The 18,533-nt window shown below is 40.4% G+C and overlaps 1 protein-coding gene across 3 annotated transcripts in view; it reads right to left on the bottom strand.

Moving 5' to 3' along the window:
• The window catches only part of khdrbs3 (KH domain containing, RNA binding, signal transduction associated 3), a 91,158-nt gene extending 86,561 nt beyond the window's left edge, over nucleotides 1–4,597 (bottom strand). For all 3 annotated transcript variants that reach the window (XR_009786206.1, XR_009786205.1, XM_061760863.1), the window contains exon 1: nucleotides 4,249–4,597. Coding sequence is in view for 1 of the 3 variants with exons in the window: in XM_061760863.1 (XP_061616847.1) it covers nucleotides 4,249–4,339 (91 nt within the window). In the remaining 2 variants the exon portion in view is untranslated. The remainder of the gene's footprint in view (nucleotides 1–4,248) is intronic.
• Between the last annotated feature and the right edge of the window lie 13,936 nt (nucleotides 4,598–18,533).

The raw sequence follows: 18,533 nt of genomic DNA, 5'->3' as shown, positions 1-18,533 counted from the left end.
GGGACTTTTTTTATACTTTTATTTTTTTTAAACGCTTGATTAAAAAAATAAGTAGTTAAAAACAAGGTCTCTGTCACATACGAGCTCCGTCAGGAGCCGGCATATTTACGCTGTGCGTAAACGATGACTCAACGCGCATTTACGTCTGAACAAAAGGAAACCTCCACCCCTGTAAAAAAAGGAAACCTCCACCCCTGTAAAAAAAAAATATCATCATTACAGGCCTACTTACAGCACAATCCATGGACAGAGAGCCTCCACAGCATCAGTGGGATCTCAAGGTTTCAGTCAGGAGAAGTGCACCAAAGAATGAAGCAATGAACATAGCATGGAACACAATGAAGGCAGTCGTCATCAAGTGGATAACATATGGCACAACAGTGACATGACCAAGAACTGGAAATCCCTCCAAAACTGAGAAAAATATGGGGGAAAAAAACAAGTCAGGGAGATTGCCACGGGGCCAACATCAACATTGAAGGAGCTGCAGGAATTTCTGGCAAGTACTGACTGTTTAGTATATGTGACAACAATCTCCTGTCCTCTTCATATGTCTGTGCTAAAGGGGAGGGTGGTGAGACAAAAGCCTTATTTTCCAAAGCTAAATTTTACGAAAATATTTGAAATCTCCCAAAGGTGGCAAAATGCATTCTGGTCTTATCATAAAACCAAGTTTGATCGTTTTGGTTATTGTTGCAAAAGGTATGTTTGGTGCAAACACAACACAGCTTATCACCAAAAGGACACCTTACCGACAGTGAAGCATGGTGGCGTCAAGCATCATGCTTTTGGGTTGTTTTTTTTTTTGGTTCAGCTGGAGCTGTAAGCCTTCATCAAGGTGGCAAGAATTATGAACAGTTCTGTCAAACATCTGTGGGGTGATCCGAAGAGGGTTGTGTGCAGGAGGAGACCCTCACAATCTGACAGCTTTGGAGAAATTTTTTTGCAAAGAAGAGTGGGCAAATATTGCCACATTAAGATTTGCCACACTTATACACTCCTACCCAAAAATGCTGAGTGTTGCAACAAAGTATTAGTTTGAGGGTGTGCATGTTTATACAACAAGGTTAGTGTATGTTTTTTGGGTTGTTGTTTTTTTGCAATCCTTGAAAGATTTTTCTTTTAAATTTCAATTGAGTTGTAGAGGGTATAGGTCACAATAATGGTGGACAAAGGTTTGAAATTATTCATATGGTGTCTTTTTTCTTTTTTTACATCACAAAAACATGGCATTTGAATGGAGGTGTGTAGACTTTATATATCCATGTATATGTATATATGTAGGTTGTCCTTTTAGTGTTCCTGCAATAATAGCACACATTTATTGTACATAGATATACGCTCGCCTGCTTATGCATTAGCCCAACATGATCAAGCCATGAAAGCATTACTCCCACACTTCACTGAGTAAGAATAATATATTTTATGGCTAAGCCATTGATCTGAGAGGACAATAAAAAGTTCCATATCATCACTTACCATAAATGCAACGCATTTCCAAGAATTCTGATAAGCTTATACGTAAATGTGATTATACCTGAGAAAAGCTCATCTCTGATAAAGTGAGTATCTTTCAGAATGGAAACAACAAATGTGTGAAATAAAGTACTATATTTACTCAAATGGGGGCCATCCCTTTAGTCACGGGTTGCCTCTAAACTGGTAGTAACTGTAATTATCTCCGTTCTATTGTTAACATTGACGTTTGTTTTGGTTAATTGCTCACCAGAACAGCAGAAGCGAACCACATAAACAGTTCTAATGTTATGACTACGATTAGCTTCCAGTAGACTGATGTGCTTTCTCTATATTCTTTCTTTCTTTTTGTTGCATTTCCTCCATAGTACTCCTCCTCTTTGTCTTGAACTCTAGTTTCACTTGACAGAAATGTTTTGTTAGATGCCTCACGCTATCTGCAGTCCAGTAAATGAAAGCCCCTGGCCTCTATTTTCAGAAATACAGTACATTTGATTGACATTTTGGCAGCTTTTTATACCAAACTTGCAGTTTATATGGATTCAAGGAATCTGTTAGGAATGCTGCTAGGAGGCATAATTATACATACAAGAAGATGAATATGCATATACTGTAGCTGGGAAGGAAGCAAATAACTCTGCCTCACTTTTCAGGAGACTTTTATGGCCCATGAGGGACCCAGCTTGGAAAAGCAGAGGCAACACAGGCCAAGCAGAGAGCATGTAAGCATGAATTAGTAAAGCAATGTTTACACTGCACGTGTGCTTCCTGCATGAGGCGTTCCGCAGGGCTACGTCCAAGTAAATTACTGCCACGCCACAATTAGGAAAGACAATGTACAAATGAACATAGGCTGCCCCTTCCCATTTAAAACTGCACTTTCACACCAATGTTATTTTGTTGGAGTTGAGTTCCTGTATTCGCTGCAAAGTGCAAAGTGACTCTTTGTTGCGTTGCAATTTTTAAAGGCATATGTTAAGGACAAATGTGAATCCATTTGTCTAAATTGCCATTCATCAATCGATTATTAGAATTTGGGCGCAGGGACACCCTGGACTGGTCGCCGGGCAATCACATGTCATTCATCACTCAAAACCTAAATTTAAAGGCTCCAGATGCAACATTTCCATCGTATAGGGTCCATTGTTTCATATAAAAGTTTGGGAAGTGTGAGCCATTTTCTTGGTCCAAATTGCTGTCCTGTGCTTATTTCTACATTACATGTAAAGCACTTGTATAATCTCCATCCATTCATTTTCTATAACTGCTGCTACTCAAGTTTTCACCTGTACCAGGAAACTGGACCACATCACACTGCTCCAAAAATCTCTGCAGTGGATTCCTGTGACTCAAACAATCGATTTCTAATCTTACTGTTGGCCCACAAAGATCTAAATGTTCTTGGACTTATTGGCTTATTGAGTGTTCACAGAACCAGAACCAAACAACGTGAAGCAGCATTTTGTTTCACTTTCTATGTTTCTCAACTATGGAACAAACTTCCTGAACAACTGAGATTTCCTCAAACTGTCTGTACATCTATATCTGGCCTATAAACTTTATGGTCCACTGCTGCATACTTCTTGCTTTCACCATCTTGCTTTGACTTGATCATTTTCAACTTGACGATCTATATCTTTTATCATTTTAATGCATAGACCGACCAGGGTAGGACATGAGGAGGACCACGTCTCTGGCACTTCAGAACATCTAATGGACCATCATGCTGTTTAAACTTGAATAGCATTTATTAATTTTATGTTGGGATTTTATCTTGTTCCATCTTTTCTTTTAAACTTGTTTTTAATCGCTCTTTTTTTGCCACTGTAAAGCATTGTGCATTTTCTTTGTGTATGAACGGTGCTAAACTGTACAAAAAAAAAAAAAAAAACTTGCCAATTCTACTTATCTTGTTCAGGGTCACAGGGAGCTGGAGCCTTTCAGCTGAAAAGGCGAACTACAGTACACCCAATATTGGTCACCAGTCAATCACACGGCAAGTAGCGAAAGAACGCCATTTGCACTCACAACCACACCTATGGACAATTTAGAGTCTGTCATGAACATAACATGCATGTTTTGGGAATGTGGGAGGAAGCTGGAGTAGCCTGAGAGAACTGGAAATCCTGAACCTAAAACCTGTGAGACAGTAGTGCTAACCACTAGTCCATCCATCCATTCAATCATTTTCTATAGTGCTTGTATCCTCATTAGTGTCAAGATGAGATCGAGCCTATTCCTGACTTCAGGCGAAAGGCAGACTACACTGTCAACTTATCGCCAGTCAATTGCAGGGCACATAGAGACAGATAACCATCCACACTAACATTCACTGAGTGGGAATTGCAAGCCACGCTGCCTAACACAGAAGCCAGGTGAGTAAACCATCACCAAACTAGTAGTGACTTGGACTACAAAACAACAAACGTGAACTAATTCCGGTAGATGTGAGGCTAAAAGACCCAAAAAGATCTTCATTTAGTAAGGGGGAGGCATGCAACCATCTAATGAGATCCAGTGAAAATAATAAATCAAAAAACTTTAAAACTGCTCTGCATCATATTTATATTTATAATATGCCTTAAAGGGGATGCAAGTTACAATACACAGGTCACAATTTGGTGCAGTAATCTTTTTATTTATTTTTTATTTTATGTTTTTTTATGAAACAATCATACTAGCCCGGTTCATTAAAAGCATGGTTCGAATTTCGGATACAACTCTTGTCTTGGATCTGCTTGCGTATCTGAGGTGTCAAGTGTTCGCCCTTACCTTGCTCCAGTAGCCGCAGAGAGTGCTGGAAAGACGGGTCCAGCGTGTCCTTCTCCGCCTGAAGCTCCGGCAAGTATTGTTCGCTCCCCATGTCGTCCCTGGCCAAACCAAATCAAAAACCTATTCAGGTGCACTTCGAGGAAAACTTGAACAAGCGGTTGTCCTAAAAGAAAGAGAAAGCCACGCAAATGTCTGGTCCCCTCCAGTCCTGAGCTCGTGCGCACACACAAATACACAAAGTGGGGTTAATTGTGAGCTTTTATGTGGTTGTATTTATCCCATCCGAGTGGAGCTCCGCCGCGTGGTCCCCGGCCGTGCTTGCCCTATCGTCTCTGGGCTGACAGTGTGCCTGAAGCTCGCTCTTGACGGATCCAGCGGCAAAAGCCACGCCGCCTCCTGATTGGACCGTGTGGGCGTAAAGGAGGCGGGGCTATTGGCTTGAGCTGTCCACGGTGCTGATTCGTACCAGCGACATACTCGTATAACAAATCAATACCCCTTATTGAAATGTATATACATGTCATTAATCCGTTCTAGCCCCCCACAAGACACCACAATCTTTACCACTGGAAATATAGCATTGTATTGAATAAAACCACAATATAAAACAATACAAACAATATAAAGCAATAAACCGTTTCTATATAATGTATTTACTGTACATTGGCACAAGCCAAAACTATAATATATGTGTTACACTAAGCTGTGTGCTCTTACACTGTGGAATCTTGGTTTTTGTACACCCTGGTGTTTGTGTTATTTGGTTTTAAAAAAAATTCCCCCTCCATCTAAATTTTGTTCCAGTTTTCAGAAATCAGCTCGATTTTCAAAAAACACCAACAAAAAAACGCGTGACTCTGCCATTCAGTCGATGGGCATCTATCCAAAGCACCTTCAAAATAAAAGCCCACAGGATAGTAACACAGTTTGACCACACTTTTTGACCGCTTGGTGGCTTATCTAGCAGTAATAAATCAATAAGCAAGCACAAAAAGAGTTTTCATTGCTTCTGCTACATAAATAAATAAATAAAGCCACCATGGGAACAAAGAAAGTGTGGTGAATCTTTTAGTATACTGGATTTTATTTTGAAGGCCAGACTTTTGACAGAATGTTACGCCTATGTTGCCTCAACTTGTCAGTGTTGCAGAGCAGACCAAGAGGCTTGTTATTGCCTTAACTTGTTAATAAACGCTTTCATTGTGGAATACACCTTGCCGTCTCTTCAGCCAATTTTACTCAATATGACGGAAAAGTGTGAGAGTGACGGCCACTTGATAAAGAAGGCTAGAAACACACTAGAGTTCAAGAAAGAACTTGTAGCAAGTTAGGAAAATTAGATTATAAATACTTTATTAATCCTTAAGAGGGGGCGTTCAATATTGTTTGTATTATTATCTTATGATATAAAGCAGCATGGTGGAAGGTTAGAATCTCCTGTGTGGAATTTGCATCTTCTCCCAATGCCCTCAATGTATCCCACAATGCATTTTAAAAAGTAGTGAATAACTCATGATGCGCTGTGCCCATGCAGAAAAAAGCAACACATCACAACAGGGATGGGCGGATGAACATTCATATTAATTTTATAAAATACACCAAGTTAAAAACAATATACTGGTCCTATGAATGTAATGTATTTATTTGTTCGATATTTATTACCTGCAAATGGCGATTGGCCAGCCACCAGTCCAGGGCATACCAAAGTCAGCTGGGATAGGCTCCAGCTCACCAGTGATGCTAATGGGGATAAGCATTATGGAAAATGAATGGCTGGGTGAATGGATATTTATAATGGAAGGTCAACCAGCTTACGTTGTAATTATTATGACATACTATAATTACTAGTGTGCCCGATGAGTGTTCGAAAACTCTTTTTCATCTGACTAATGACATCACTCAGTTACGGCAGATACTTGTTGTTTGGTGGTTAACATATTGTACATGATGTTATTTGAGCGCCGAAACGCACAGGTCACACAGCGGATCGGGACCTTTGGGACAGCTTTGCTAGGCCGATAATCCAGCCTCTGTGATTAAGAGCCATAAATCAGGTTTAGGTGAATGTATTCCTATTTTGCAAGATGAATTGCTTTAGAGATGACCCTCTACATTTCGCATATGCACCAACTTCAGGAACCAGTCGACGTGTAAAATTCAAAATTAACAACCAGAAGCCTCCTGCACGCTGTAATTGTACTCTTAGCTTGTTGAAACCATCGATTGTTTGTAATTGTAAGTACATGCTGTCAATAGTTCTCAGGGAATCCAATCACCTTCTCACGGGTCATGCATGCTTTACCCACGGCCGTGTTTATGAATTAATGAAATAAGAAGACAGATGTATAAGGTTGTTTTAGAGGGAATGTGCTTGTTTTCTAATGATGGGACAGCAGTATGATAACATATGGGAGATATGTTGAGATACAGCCCCAATCAACTTGTCTTTTTTGCAAACATAGCCATGTGTTTTGTTGGAAATTCATATACAAGCTATATATATATATATATATATATATATATATATATATATATACATATATATATATATGTTACATAGTGTGAAAAAAGAGATAAGAATCCTGTCAATATTTGTGGAGGATGCAGATGTAGCCTCAGATGGGCAGATACAGTATATATGTAGGACGATCAACACCGGTTACATAATTGGAACTGTTTTTTTTTCATAAAATTCAATTACAGTATGTGGAGAATATGTGACACAGAGGCATAAACCAAGATGGAAATATGTGCTAGTACTCTATTTATAAATTGTGATGTGGGAGAAGGCTGATGCATTTTATTTAGCTTGTTAGATATCTGGGGAAGCAGTCTGAATGGAACTAATAAAAGCTGTAAAACTGCTTTAATGAATACATTCAGGTGCTAACAGTGCGTGATTAATGAAACTGCAGCCACCAGGAGACAACATGCTCCTCTTTATCCATGTAAACTTCCCACTCTCTCCTCACTTCCCTCTTGGGTACATGAGTGATTCACCGCAAAGAGAAGCGCATTATGAATCAGCTTACTTTTTAATCTTTCCCGGAGACCATTAAAAACTAGCTCAAATGCACTAATCTCCCGTGCAAGGGAGCACATTATTTATAGATATGCTTGCCATCTGTTGCTCCCTGTCTTCATAAACAAAAACCCTTGCGCCGTAGTCGCCATCTAAGACGCTGATCAAATCCCCCCTCCAAGATATTTTTATTTAAGTCCTACAAGGCCAGGAGCAGCAGTGCAAACAGAACCGATGAGGAATATCCTGTCAGATGGGTGCCGGGGAAGAAGAATAGTAGGCTTTAACACCCAAGTGTTATTTTCAACATTGGAAAACAGATGTATTAGTCTAATACCCGCAGCCTGCTGCATGCCACTAGAAGATGTCAAAAGATCCAATTTCCTCACTTTGACATGTTAGGGATTCTGCATGATTAGAATGGACTCACTTGTCTAGTCAGTTTTTCAACAAAGGCTGTTTCACTTCAAATTGTTGTCATCTGAGGAATCATGAGATGCGAACCTGCCGTGTCCCTTTGTATTGTGGAAGCAACACAAAGTGGTGCAAATGATGTGCACTCACTTTGCGTTGAATTCTGTAACACAAAATAAGTGTAAACTAGCTTATCGGGGATGCTCTAAACACCCTTAAGTGGCTTTCTATGCATGACTGAGTAGCAGTGTAGGCAGAGTGACAACACTGCCTCTCAGTGGCCATGTCAAATCCTGTAAAGATTCTTGAGAAAAATGTACAGCAGCGTTACACTACAGTACTTGTAAATTGCAAGGGTTAACAAAATAAGATTAGAAACTACTATAGTCTTCAAAATTAAGTGCTGTCTCACTAGTAGCTACATTTAACCTACTGATACTGACTTATAGCAATTTACTACACTTTATGAAGCATAAACTATATCAAGATTTATTAACCCTTCATAAATTACCCATGTTGTCGTGTGGTACCAAAACGATATTTAGGTTCATTTTCTAAATGGTAAAAGTGCATTTATCTGGGTGTATTGTAGTCTTCGTTTGCATTTATCTCGCAGTTGCAGTGCTTGCTACCCACAATTATAATGAAAAAAATATTTACAGGTGCATCTCAATAAATGTCAATATAGTAGAAGAAAGAGAAACTCATACTATGTAGAGTCATTACACATATAGGAATAGAATTTTCAGCAGACAAATTCCTACCTAATTTCCAGATAAACAATCAATCACCGTAATCAAAATGTTCATTGTTTTGTATGTAACAAGCTATAATCAACAAAATAATATTTTTTTAAAAATCCCATTTTAGTCTGTGTCTAGTCTTTATGAACCGAGAATTAAACTAATAAAATAAATGAACTTTTCCACGACATTCTCATTTATTGACCTGAACCAGTATGAGTGATGATACTAATTTTGCCTTTCAGAAAGGTATTAATCTAATAATTTCGATTCTATCATACTGAGAGGTATTTCTATTATTTTGATTATCGTAATTAGCTAAATGGGAGTGGCAAAATCTTAGAAACAGCTCTTAGTATGATGCCGTGCACTTCTACACCACTGTAAATCAAACGTGAAAATTAATGTCTTTGTAAAGGCAAATTTAATGTAGCCAATGCATACTGTGTATAATCTTATTCTCTTGAAACTTGTAACAAGCCAGTGCAAACTGTAGGCCAGTCCCAAGCCTGGATAAATTCGGAGGGATGCGTCAGGAAGGGCATCCGGCATAAAACTTGGCCAAACAAATATAAGCGTTCATCCAAAGAATTCCATACCGGATCGGTCGTGGCCCATCATCATGTATGCCAGTTTGGACACTAAAGAAGTGGAAAAGGATCTATACAGGTTGGCCAGACAGAGGGATAGAGATGAGAAGGATGTGCAGCAGGTTAGGGTGATCAAGCATAGAGATGGAAATATGTTGACTGGTGCCAGCAGTGTGCTAGCTAGATGGAAAGAATACTTTGAGGAATTGATGAATGAGGAAAATGAGAGAGAAGGAAGAGTAGAAGAGGCAAGTGTGGTGGACCAGGGAGTAGCAATGATTAGTAAGGGGAAATTAGAAAGGCATTAAAGAGGATGAAAAATGGAAAGGCAGTTGGTCCTGATGACATTCCTGTGGAGGTATGGAAGCATCTAGGAGAGGTGGCTGTGGAGTTTTTGACCAGCTTGTTCAATAGAATTCTAGCGGGTGATAAAATGCCCGAGGAATGGAGGAAAAGTGTGCTGGTGACTTTTTTAAGAACAAGGGTGATGTGCAGAGTTGTAGGAAATATAGAGGAATAGAGTCAATGAGCCACACGATCAAATTATGAGAAAGAGTATTGGAGGCTAGAAACAGGATAGATGTGAGTATTTGCAAGCAACAGTATGGTTTCATTCCTAGAAAGAGTACCACAGATGTATTATTTGCCTCGAGGATGTTGATGGAGAAGTACAGAGAAGGTCAGAAGGAGCTACATTGTGTCTTTGTAGATCTAGAGAAAGCCTATATAGGACAGAGTACCCAGAGAGGAACTGTGGTACTGCATGCGGAAGTCTGGAGGGGCAGAGAAGTATGTTTGAATAGTACAGGACATGTATGAGGGCAGCAGAACAGTGGTGAGGTGTGGTGTAGATGTGACAGAGGAGTTTAAGGTGAAGGTGGGACTGCATCAGGGATCACCCCTGAGCCCCTTCCTGTTTGCAGTGGTGATGTATAGGCTGACAGATGGGGTTAGACTGGAATCCCCGTGGACCATGATGTTCGCAGATGACATTGTGATCTGCAGTGAAAGCAGGGAGCAGGTGGAGGAACAGTTAGAAAGATGGAGGCATGGACTGGAAAGGAGAGGAATGAAGATTAGGTGAAGTAAAACAGAATATATGCGCATGAATGAGAGGGGTGGAGGGGGAAGAGTGAGGCTACAGGGAGAAGAGATAGCGAGGGTGGAGGACTATAAATACTTAGGTTTGACAGTCCAGAGCAATGGTGAGTGTGGTCAGGAAGTGAAGAAACGAGTCCAAGCAAGTTGGAACGGGTGTGTTATGTGACAGAAGAGTCTCTGCTCGGATGAAGGGCAAAGTTTTTAAGACAGTGGTGAGGCCAGCCATGATGTACGGATTAGAGACAGTGGCACTGAAGAGACAACAGGAAGCAGAGCTGGAGGTGGCGGAAATGAAGATGTTGAGGTTCACTCTAGGAGTGACCACGTTGGATAGGATTAGAAATGAGCTCATCGGAGGGACAGCCAAGGTTCGATGTTTTGGAGACAAAGTTAGACAGAGCAGACTTTGATGGTTTGGACACGTCCAGAGTAGAGAGAGAGTGTGAGTATCTTGGTAAAAGGATGATGAGGATGGAGCTGCCAGGAAAGAGAGCTAGAGGAAGACCAAAGAGAAGGTTGATGGACGTACAGAGGGAAGACAAGAGGGCAGTTGGTGTTAGAGAGGAGGATGCAGGAGATAGGCTTACATGGAAAAGGATGACACGCTGTGGCGACCCCTAACGGGACAAGCCCAAAGGTAAAGAAGAAGATTCTCTTGCAACTTGAACCCAAAATGTATAGCAAAATACCAAAAAAGATCCATTTATTTTCATACAATAACAAGTTCAAACATGAAATTCTGCTTCCCTCACAAAAGTCACCAACCGCTGTGGCTACTAAACGGCGCCATTAAGCAGCTATTCAGCACAATTATACTGCCAGGGCCCATCCATCAGTTACATTGATCACGCATGGTCGCATTTGACGTGCACACACACGTCTCCTGCCCTGGAAATGTTGTGCAAAAGAAACCTAATGAGAAACTGTCAGCAGTGCACAAGTAAACAAATCAATGGCACCCAGCGGTTCTACCAAGGTCATGACAGCAGACACACATAGACACGCGCGCGCACACACACTCACACACTGCAATAAGACCAAACAAACTTGGAGTTAAAGGTGTGGGTGAATCGTTTACGTCGGTGTTAAAGGCACAATCAAGATTAGGATTTTAGCAGTTAAAAAAAACCTTTGATCTTTTAAAAAGACCGTTTCTGATGCAGTCTTTCACCAGTCATATATGACTGGATGAACGTACTTTAACGTGACAGTTCATGAGGTGCACCTTCACAGTGGTGTTCGTACCTAATGTTTTGAGGTGATGATGGAAAATTAATTTGTCCCAAAATGGAATCTTCATGGAGTTGTGTGGAGACTAGTATTAGATTAGGGGTGCTGAAGATTGGTTTTAGGGGGGCTAGGACAATAAAACTTCACCATAAACACATACTACCAAATATTTTGGACGAGGGAGGGATGATCATTTACTCCGGTTCCTGTTCCGTTTTAAGGTCCGATTTGATTTGATTTTGTGAAACATATCACCCAAATGACATTCCTTTAAAGACTGCTTACATGATTGCTCTTGGTTTGGCTCAGAATGTGAAAATGTGATTCTGCTGTTTTTGTGAGTGGAAATTGTTTTGTATTTTTGCATGTCAAACTGTCCCCCCCTTAATAAAATGCTCATCAGCTTGCCAGAGGTTCGGCACTCTACTGAAATTGCTGGTTAATTTTGAGTGTGCGTCTCATTGATTCACACAGTCAGCATTCTATCTTAATGCAAGCCAAACAGCACTTTAAATTGTAAACTTTGTTAAGGTAATTGTATCCATGTTTAGCTTCTTTCACTAATACACTTCATGCCAAACTGACTTAAAACCTGCCTGTGGCTCAACCTGCATCACAACAAATCGTGTCTTTGTATTTTTTATTTATTTTTAAACACAAAGAGTACAAAGCACGTTCGCCTTGACAGGCTGTCTCTCAGCAGTTGTCAGGAGGCCTGCGTCGCTAGTAGGCCTGGACCAGTCATTTCTGCTCTCCATTAGAACTGTCAGCTCCACTCAACGATGGCCTTTAATCACTTCAAATATTATTTTACACACCAAATCCTCAGCTAAAGACAAAAGCTCTGTCAAATGACCCTGCGCTAAAAAACAAACAAGCAAAAAGCATACACACACATAATATGTCACAAATAATGCTGCAAAATTTAAAAGATTTAATAAGACCGCTTCCATTAAACGTTCCTGTTGACGGTATTCTTAAAATATAACCGAGTGATGCCTCTGGCAAAACGAATGAAAGTCACCATTTTCTGCCTGTCTCACGTTTCATAGTTTAAACTGGTAAATGATCTTTGCAGGCTGACGTCTGGTTGACATTTGCTGTGGCGAACATCGTCTATAACCCCGGTATCTTTTTTTCCAAAGGCTCCATCTTGTATTGACACAAAAGTGAGTACAACATACAACATATCACCCTTTTAGGGATGATGTCCCCACGCGAGAGGAAAAGGCTCCAGGTTAGGAGGCGAATCCTTCTTCGGTCTAAGGTGGCGTCACTCGAACTGAGGTGGAGGAGGTCTTCCTCTAATGCAGCCAGATGCTTGCCTGGCTGCCTGCCTGCCTTCCCGTTTCCCTCTTCGGACTCAATGGTCATCGATTGGCCCAGGAGCGACACTGTGTCCCGTGGAGGGGTAAGCAGATACACCTCATTGCCTCCAACAATCATCTGGCCCCTGTAGGGACAACTCATGGTAAATTAATAGTGTGCTTGCAGCGACTAGATATTGTTAATGTATTTGCTATTGATGGAGTGAAGTAACATCAGTAGCTTCAGACTTACTTAACACAAAACATAAATCCGTAAGACCAATGAGGCTCGAGGCAAAACAGGAAGTGAGTTGTCAAAGCTTCTTGCCTGGGATTTTGGGCAGTCACATTATATCAGTGCTTCTTTTTTATTATGTCAACAAAACTAAAAAAGAATTGTTCACTCATATTCGTCTCAATCCCTCTCTTATTTAATACGCCGTCTGACGTCACAGCGTTGCTGCTCCCAAGTTGAACGTTTTTTTAACTCCAGATGGGCGCCGTGACGGCACATGCCCACGTTAAGCATCGCTACGCGACTTGACACGACGTTCTGTTGTCGCGGCCTTGCATCACATGCACAACGGTAAATAAAGTATAAAGTATAAAGAAATATTGGTATACCTTTGTGATTCATCTACAGAACGTGAATTTGTTAACATTAAGTACCCATGCATCCATTTTTTTAACAGCGCTTATCCTCATTAGGGTTACGCCTGAGTTGCCGTCTATTCCAGCTGCACCCTAGTATGGTTACCACTCAATTCCTAGACACAGACAAACAACCATTCGTACTCATATTCATACGAACAGACAATTTACAGTCTTCAAATAACCTACCATGCATGATTTTGGAATGTGGGAGGAAACCGGAATATCCGAAGAAAACTCACGCAAGCAAGAAGGGAACATGCGAATTCCACACAGGAAGGCCAGATTTGAACCCAAGACCTCAAAACCGTGAGGCTGATATGCTAAACAGTAACTCACCGTGCCACCTCCCCTTTAAATAATTATTGTGAGAAATCATTAACATGATCAGTTTCTTCACTTACGAGAATATTATCAATAATAACAGATAATTATAGGTAATTTGAGCATTTTTATTTTTGGAAGTGTGTATCAAACTGGCAGCACTTCAGGTGAAGTAGCTCTCTCTTTCAAAAGGGTTGGACACCCCTTTTCTAAATGATGCCGCTTTGTCTCTGATCTCATTGGCTTAAAAAGATCATGACTTCTCCTCTTTTTGAGTAGACAGCACGACTCCTTAACATTGCCATTGCTAGTAAATTTGTTCACATGTGGCAAAAAGCCCTACAAGGAGTGCATGTTCCATTCCAGTGCACCGAGAAAATCAGTCTCTCTTATAATAGCTGCGGGCAATTGCAGAACAACAAGGGAATCAATTTTCATGGTTAGGTTATAGATGGATTTTCGACACTGGAGCTTTTCATCAGTACGAGTGAAGTGCCGCATATCCGGCAATAAGTCGGACTCGTTTCCGGTGAGGGTTGCACTCCGCCAAGGCTGCCCTTTGTCACCGATTCTGTTCATAACTTTTATGGACAGAATTTCTAGGCACAGCCAAGGCGTAGAGGGGGACCGGTTTGGTGACCTCAGTATTGCATCTCTGCTTTTTGCAGATGATGTGGTTCTGTTGGCTTCATCAAGCCGTGACCTCCAACTCTCACTGGAGCAGTTCGCAGCTGAGTGTGAAGCGGCTGGGATGAGAATCAGCACCTCCAAATCTGAGACCATGGTTCTCAGTCGGAAAAGGGTGGCGTGCCCTCTCCAGGTCGGGGATGAGATCCTGCCCCAAGTGGAGGAGTTCAAGTATGTTGGGGTCTTGTTCACGAGTGAGGGAAGAATGGAATGGGAGATCGACAGGCGGATCGGTGCAGCGTCTGCAGTGATGCGGAGTTTGTATCGATCCATTGTGGTAAAGAAGGAGTTAAGCCGAAAGGGATAGCTCTCGATTTACCGGTCGATCTACGTTCCTACCCTCATCTATGGTCACGAGCTGTGGGTCGTGACCGAAAGAACAAGATCCCGGATAAAAGCGGCCGAAATGAATTTCCTCCGCAGGGTGTCCGGGGTCTCCCTTAGAGATAGGGTGAGAAGCTCAGTCATCCGGGAGGATCTCAGAGTAGAGCCGCTGCTCCTCCTCATCGAGAGGGGCCAGATGAGGTGGCCGGGGCTTCTGATTCGGATGCCTCCCGGACGCCTCCCTGATGAGGTGTTCCGGGCACGTCCCACCGGAAGTAGACCCCGGGGACTACCCAGGACACGCTGGAGAGACTACGTCCTTCGGCTGGCCTGGGAACGCCTCGGGATCTCCCACAAGAGATGGATGAAGTGGCTGGGGAGAAGGAAGTCTGGGCATCCCTGCTAAAGCTACTGCCCCCGCGACCCGACCTCGGATAAGTGGTAGAAAATGGATGGATGGATGGAGTGAAGATATGTCATATGAAATATTAAGAAATATTGGGAAAAGCAGAGGTACAGAGCGCACGTTCCTCTCCAGTGGATCGCAGTGGATGCCAATTTGAAGATAACTTAATGCATTTGTTAATCTTGCCTTACATCTACATGATTGTTGAAAAGTAATCAAGCTCATACTGGCTATAAAATACCTAGATGCCATCCAGTCCAAATGAAGAGGAGATCAGCTCCAGGCTGACGCCTTGTGGAGGATTTTTGTACAGAGCACAAACGGTTCAACTGAGGCCATGTCTATTTACCTGATCAAATAATGACGTTTACCCTCTGCCTTCAAATACTCTATTTGTCAATCAATATGTCCTTGGGCAAGGCAGCAGGCTCCACAGTTCTAGCTAGCAGCATGAACAATGACATGTACTTGACATCGGGTAACTAATGCGCTAAGGCAAAGGTAAAGAGGAGGTCAAACCTGTCAAAACGGACAACAAGGTGTTCTAATTAAGATCTGAATTAAAATAATGGATGCACAAATGATTAAATGTGTCAAAAATGATAACCATCGTATAACACACAGCCTTAAAACCACCTTGGGGGGAAGGGTGCTTTTTGGACTCAGGTGACAATGTCACAGTGACGCTAATGACAAATAATGGGCATCTGCTGAGAGACATGTCATATTGGACATGCATTATATCTACCCGTGTCGAACAGAACACATTTTTGGAGATATAAATCATGTGTATTCAACTCTGAATGGCTCACTTGCTACCTAATTGCTTTCATTTATTGAGTCAAGTTCTAGTCATTTGGCACATTTATCTGTAATTGTATTTAATATATTTTGGTTTGGTGTACATGAGCCAACAATTATTAACGAGTAAAGCTTACTATTTCTTTAATGCCATTGTATATTATTATTACTGTATATCTTTTTACTTCGGAAAATGGATGGATGGATATTTGTAAAAAAAAAAAAAACATTTCTACTATTAACATGTCCTAATTCTAACAAATTTTAAAAGCATGTATGCACAGTATAATTTTATTTTTGTTCATACTGATATTTTTATTCAAATGTTATTTGAGCCGTTAGACAAATGTCGCCAGGTGTCAAAATATAAACTCAAATTTGTCTCATCCAATCACCGGGGCGGTGGGCGGTGCTACGTTGCCATGACAATGACGTCAATGTTGGTGTCGAGTAACTATAAGGTCAAAATAAAGGCAAGTGAATGAAGATGGTAGCGTGTGCGCGTGATGGTGGGAGGCAAATAAACAACAGGTTGGCCCAAAGTGGACGCGACGTATCCTGAACGACTTGGCATCGGTCTCGGGTGGACGTCGACTTGGCGGAACGAGTTTTTTTACTCGGCCCGGTAAGGAGACGTCAGACAACAGAAGGTTCGGGTCACGGACAAGCTAGCTGAAGCTGGCTAAGTCACCGAGCTAGCCGTTAGCCTAGCATGAGCTAACACTTTGACTTTGTGCCTTTAAGCGGCCGTTTGGCTCCATAAAGTTACTTTCGATCGTTTACCCGCTACGAGCGGGGTATTTTCACTGATTGACGCCTTCAAATAGCGAGAGCGTGAGCGTTTAAGTGGTCTTTTTGGGCTGTTTTGGGTCAAGCCTTTGACAGTGGCTTTTTGGCCTTTCGTCAAGTCTTTCCTAGCGGTGTACATACGATGACGTCAGAGCACTCTAGCTTCCTACTCCGTTCCAATGTTACGTTTATCCAGGTTAACAAAAGCATTTAAAATAAAACGTATGTAAACACGCAGAGGTCACGCAGTCACAGCTGCCAAGGTGACAGAGAAAGGCTTTAAACGACGCCAGTGACGTCAGACTAGATTTTTTTTTTGCGATTTTTTTTTAAAAAGCCAAATGTAAAAAAAACAAAAAAAAACGATGCAAATTAAGACTAAGAATAAAGGTGTAATATTAAGAGGATCATGTCATGTTAGAAGTAACAAGTTTCATACGTGTTTTTTAAACAAATACTTAGTATTACAAAATTAATGTAATAGAATATAATTTCATAATAATGTATTCTAAAATTGAAAAAATATAAATTGTACAAACAATATAAAATATTTAAAATACAACTGTTATGTTGTCCTGGAATTTTAACATGCATAACTATAATTCTTATTCTAGAAAAATAAAATAGACCTTTTATTAGCATAACATTTACTACTTTTATTCTCATAGTATTCTGGCATTTTTTCCTCAAAAATAACTTTTGTCTCTTGTAACTTTACGGGCTTTATTCTTGAAACATTCCTACTTTTTGTTTGAATATCATCACTACTCTTTATGACTTTGTTTTCCCCCCAAAAAAGATCTCAGATTTATTCTTTTCCTTATAACTTGTCAATTTACATCTCCAAAAATAACTATTCTTGTAACATTACAACCCTTTTTTTGTTATGACTTGTATAACTATAAGAGAACTTCTCGTAAACTCGTAATATATTTTAACGTATTTGCAGAACATTATTCTCAAATTCTGTCTTTCTAAAAAAACATTTGACTTTCTCATATCATGACTACATATTCTTATACATTTACGACTAACATAACTTTATTCTTGTGATGTTGCAACTTTTTCTCATGACTTAACTTTTCAATGTCTTGTCTTTTTTTTTCCAAGTTAAAAAAAGTAGTTTTTATATTAAAACTTTCTTAGAATGACTTGTCAGAAATTTAAGACTTTCTAAAAACATTTGCATAACATTGCAACTGTTTATTGTAATATGACTTTTTTTCCCTAAAATTATGACTACATATTCTTGTAATATTACAACTTTTTTTCCAAAATGACGTCTAATAACTTTTCATCTCATTGTTTTTTTTTTGCATATTACTAGTTTTTACGGTAAATTGTATTCTTATTGTAAAATTCCGACTTTTCTAAAAAAATATATTTTGCAATATGACGAATGCAATGTTCTGTTTTTTTTTTTCGGGAAAATACAACTTTGTAATCTTGCAACGTTTTTCTTATAATGACTTCTCATGACTTTACAACTTCTCATATTTTTTTCAAGTAAATAAAGTTTTGCCCATTACTTTTTCTTGTAAAATGTCTTTATTCTTATAACATTGACTTGTAAAATTCTGATTAAATTTGTTTTCTTGGAATATTAGGACTTTGTCGTTACTTTACAGGTTTTTGTTCTTGCAACTTTTTTTATTTTGTGTAACTGTTCAGTGGCACTAGGTAGTTGAGGGGCTGTAAACATCCCCGACTGGAAGCTGTCTTCCCAGCAGAGCTTTCAGTCTGATGTTTGCCGCCACCAGCTACTTCCAATCCCAGTGTCCGCAGGCGACGACGAAGACGACTTTGCCTCTCAAATCCGGGCTCAGTTCATGTAAACATCCTACACTCAGCTGGAATCCACTGCAGAAGTGGCTGAGGGAAGGGTGTTTACGTGCG

Source organism: Phyllopteryx taeniolatus, chromosome 21 (genome assembly GCF_024500385.1).
Source record: "Phyllopteryx taeniolatus isolate TA_2022b chromosome 21, UOR_Ptae_1.2, whole genome shotgun sequence".
Taxonomy (NCBI): Eukaryota; Metazoa; Chordata; class Actinopteri; order Syngnathiformes; family Syngnathidae; genus Phyllopteryx; species Phyllopteryx taeniolatus.
This window is presented reverse-complemented; position numbering and strand designations above follow the sequence as displayed.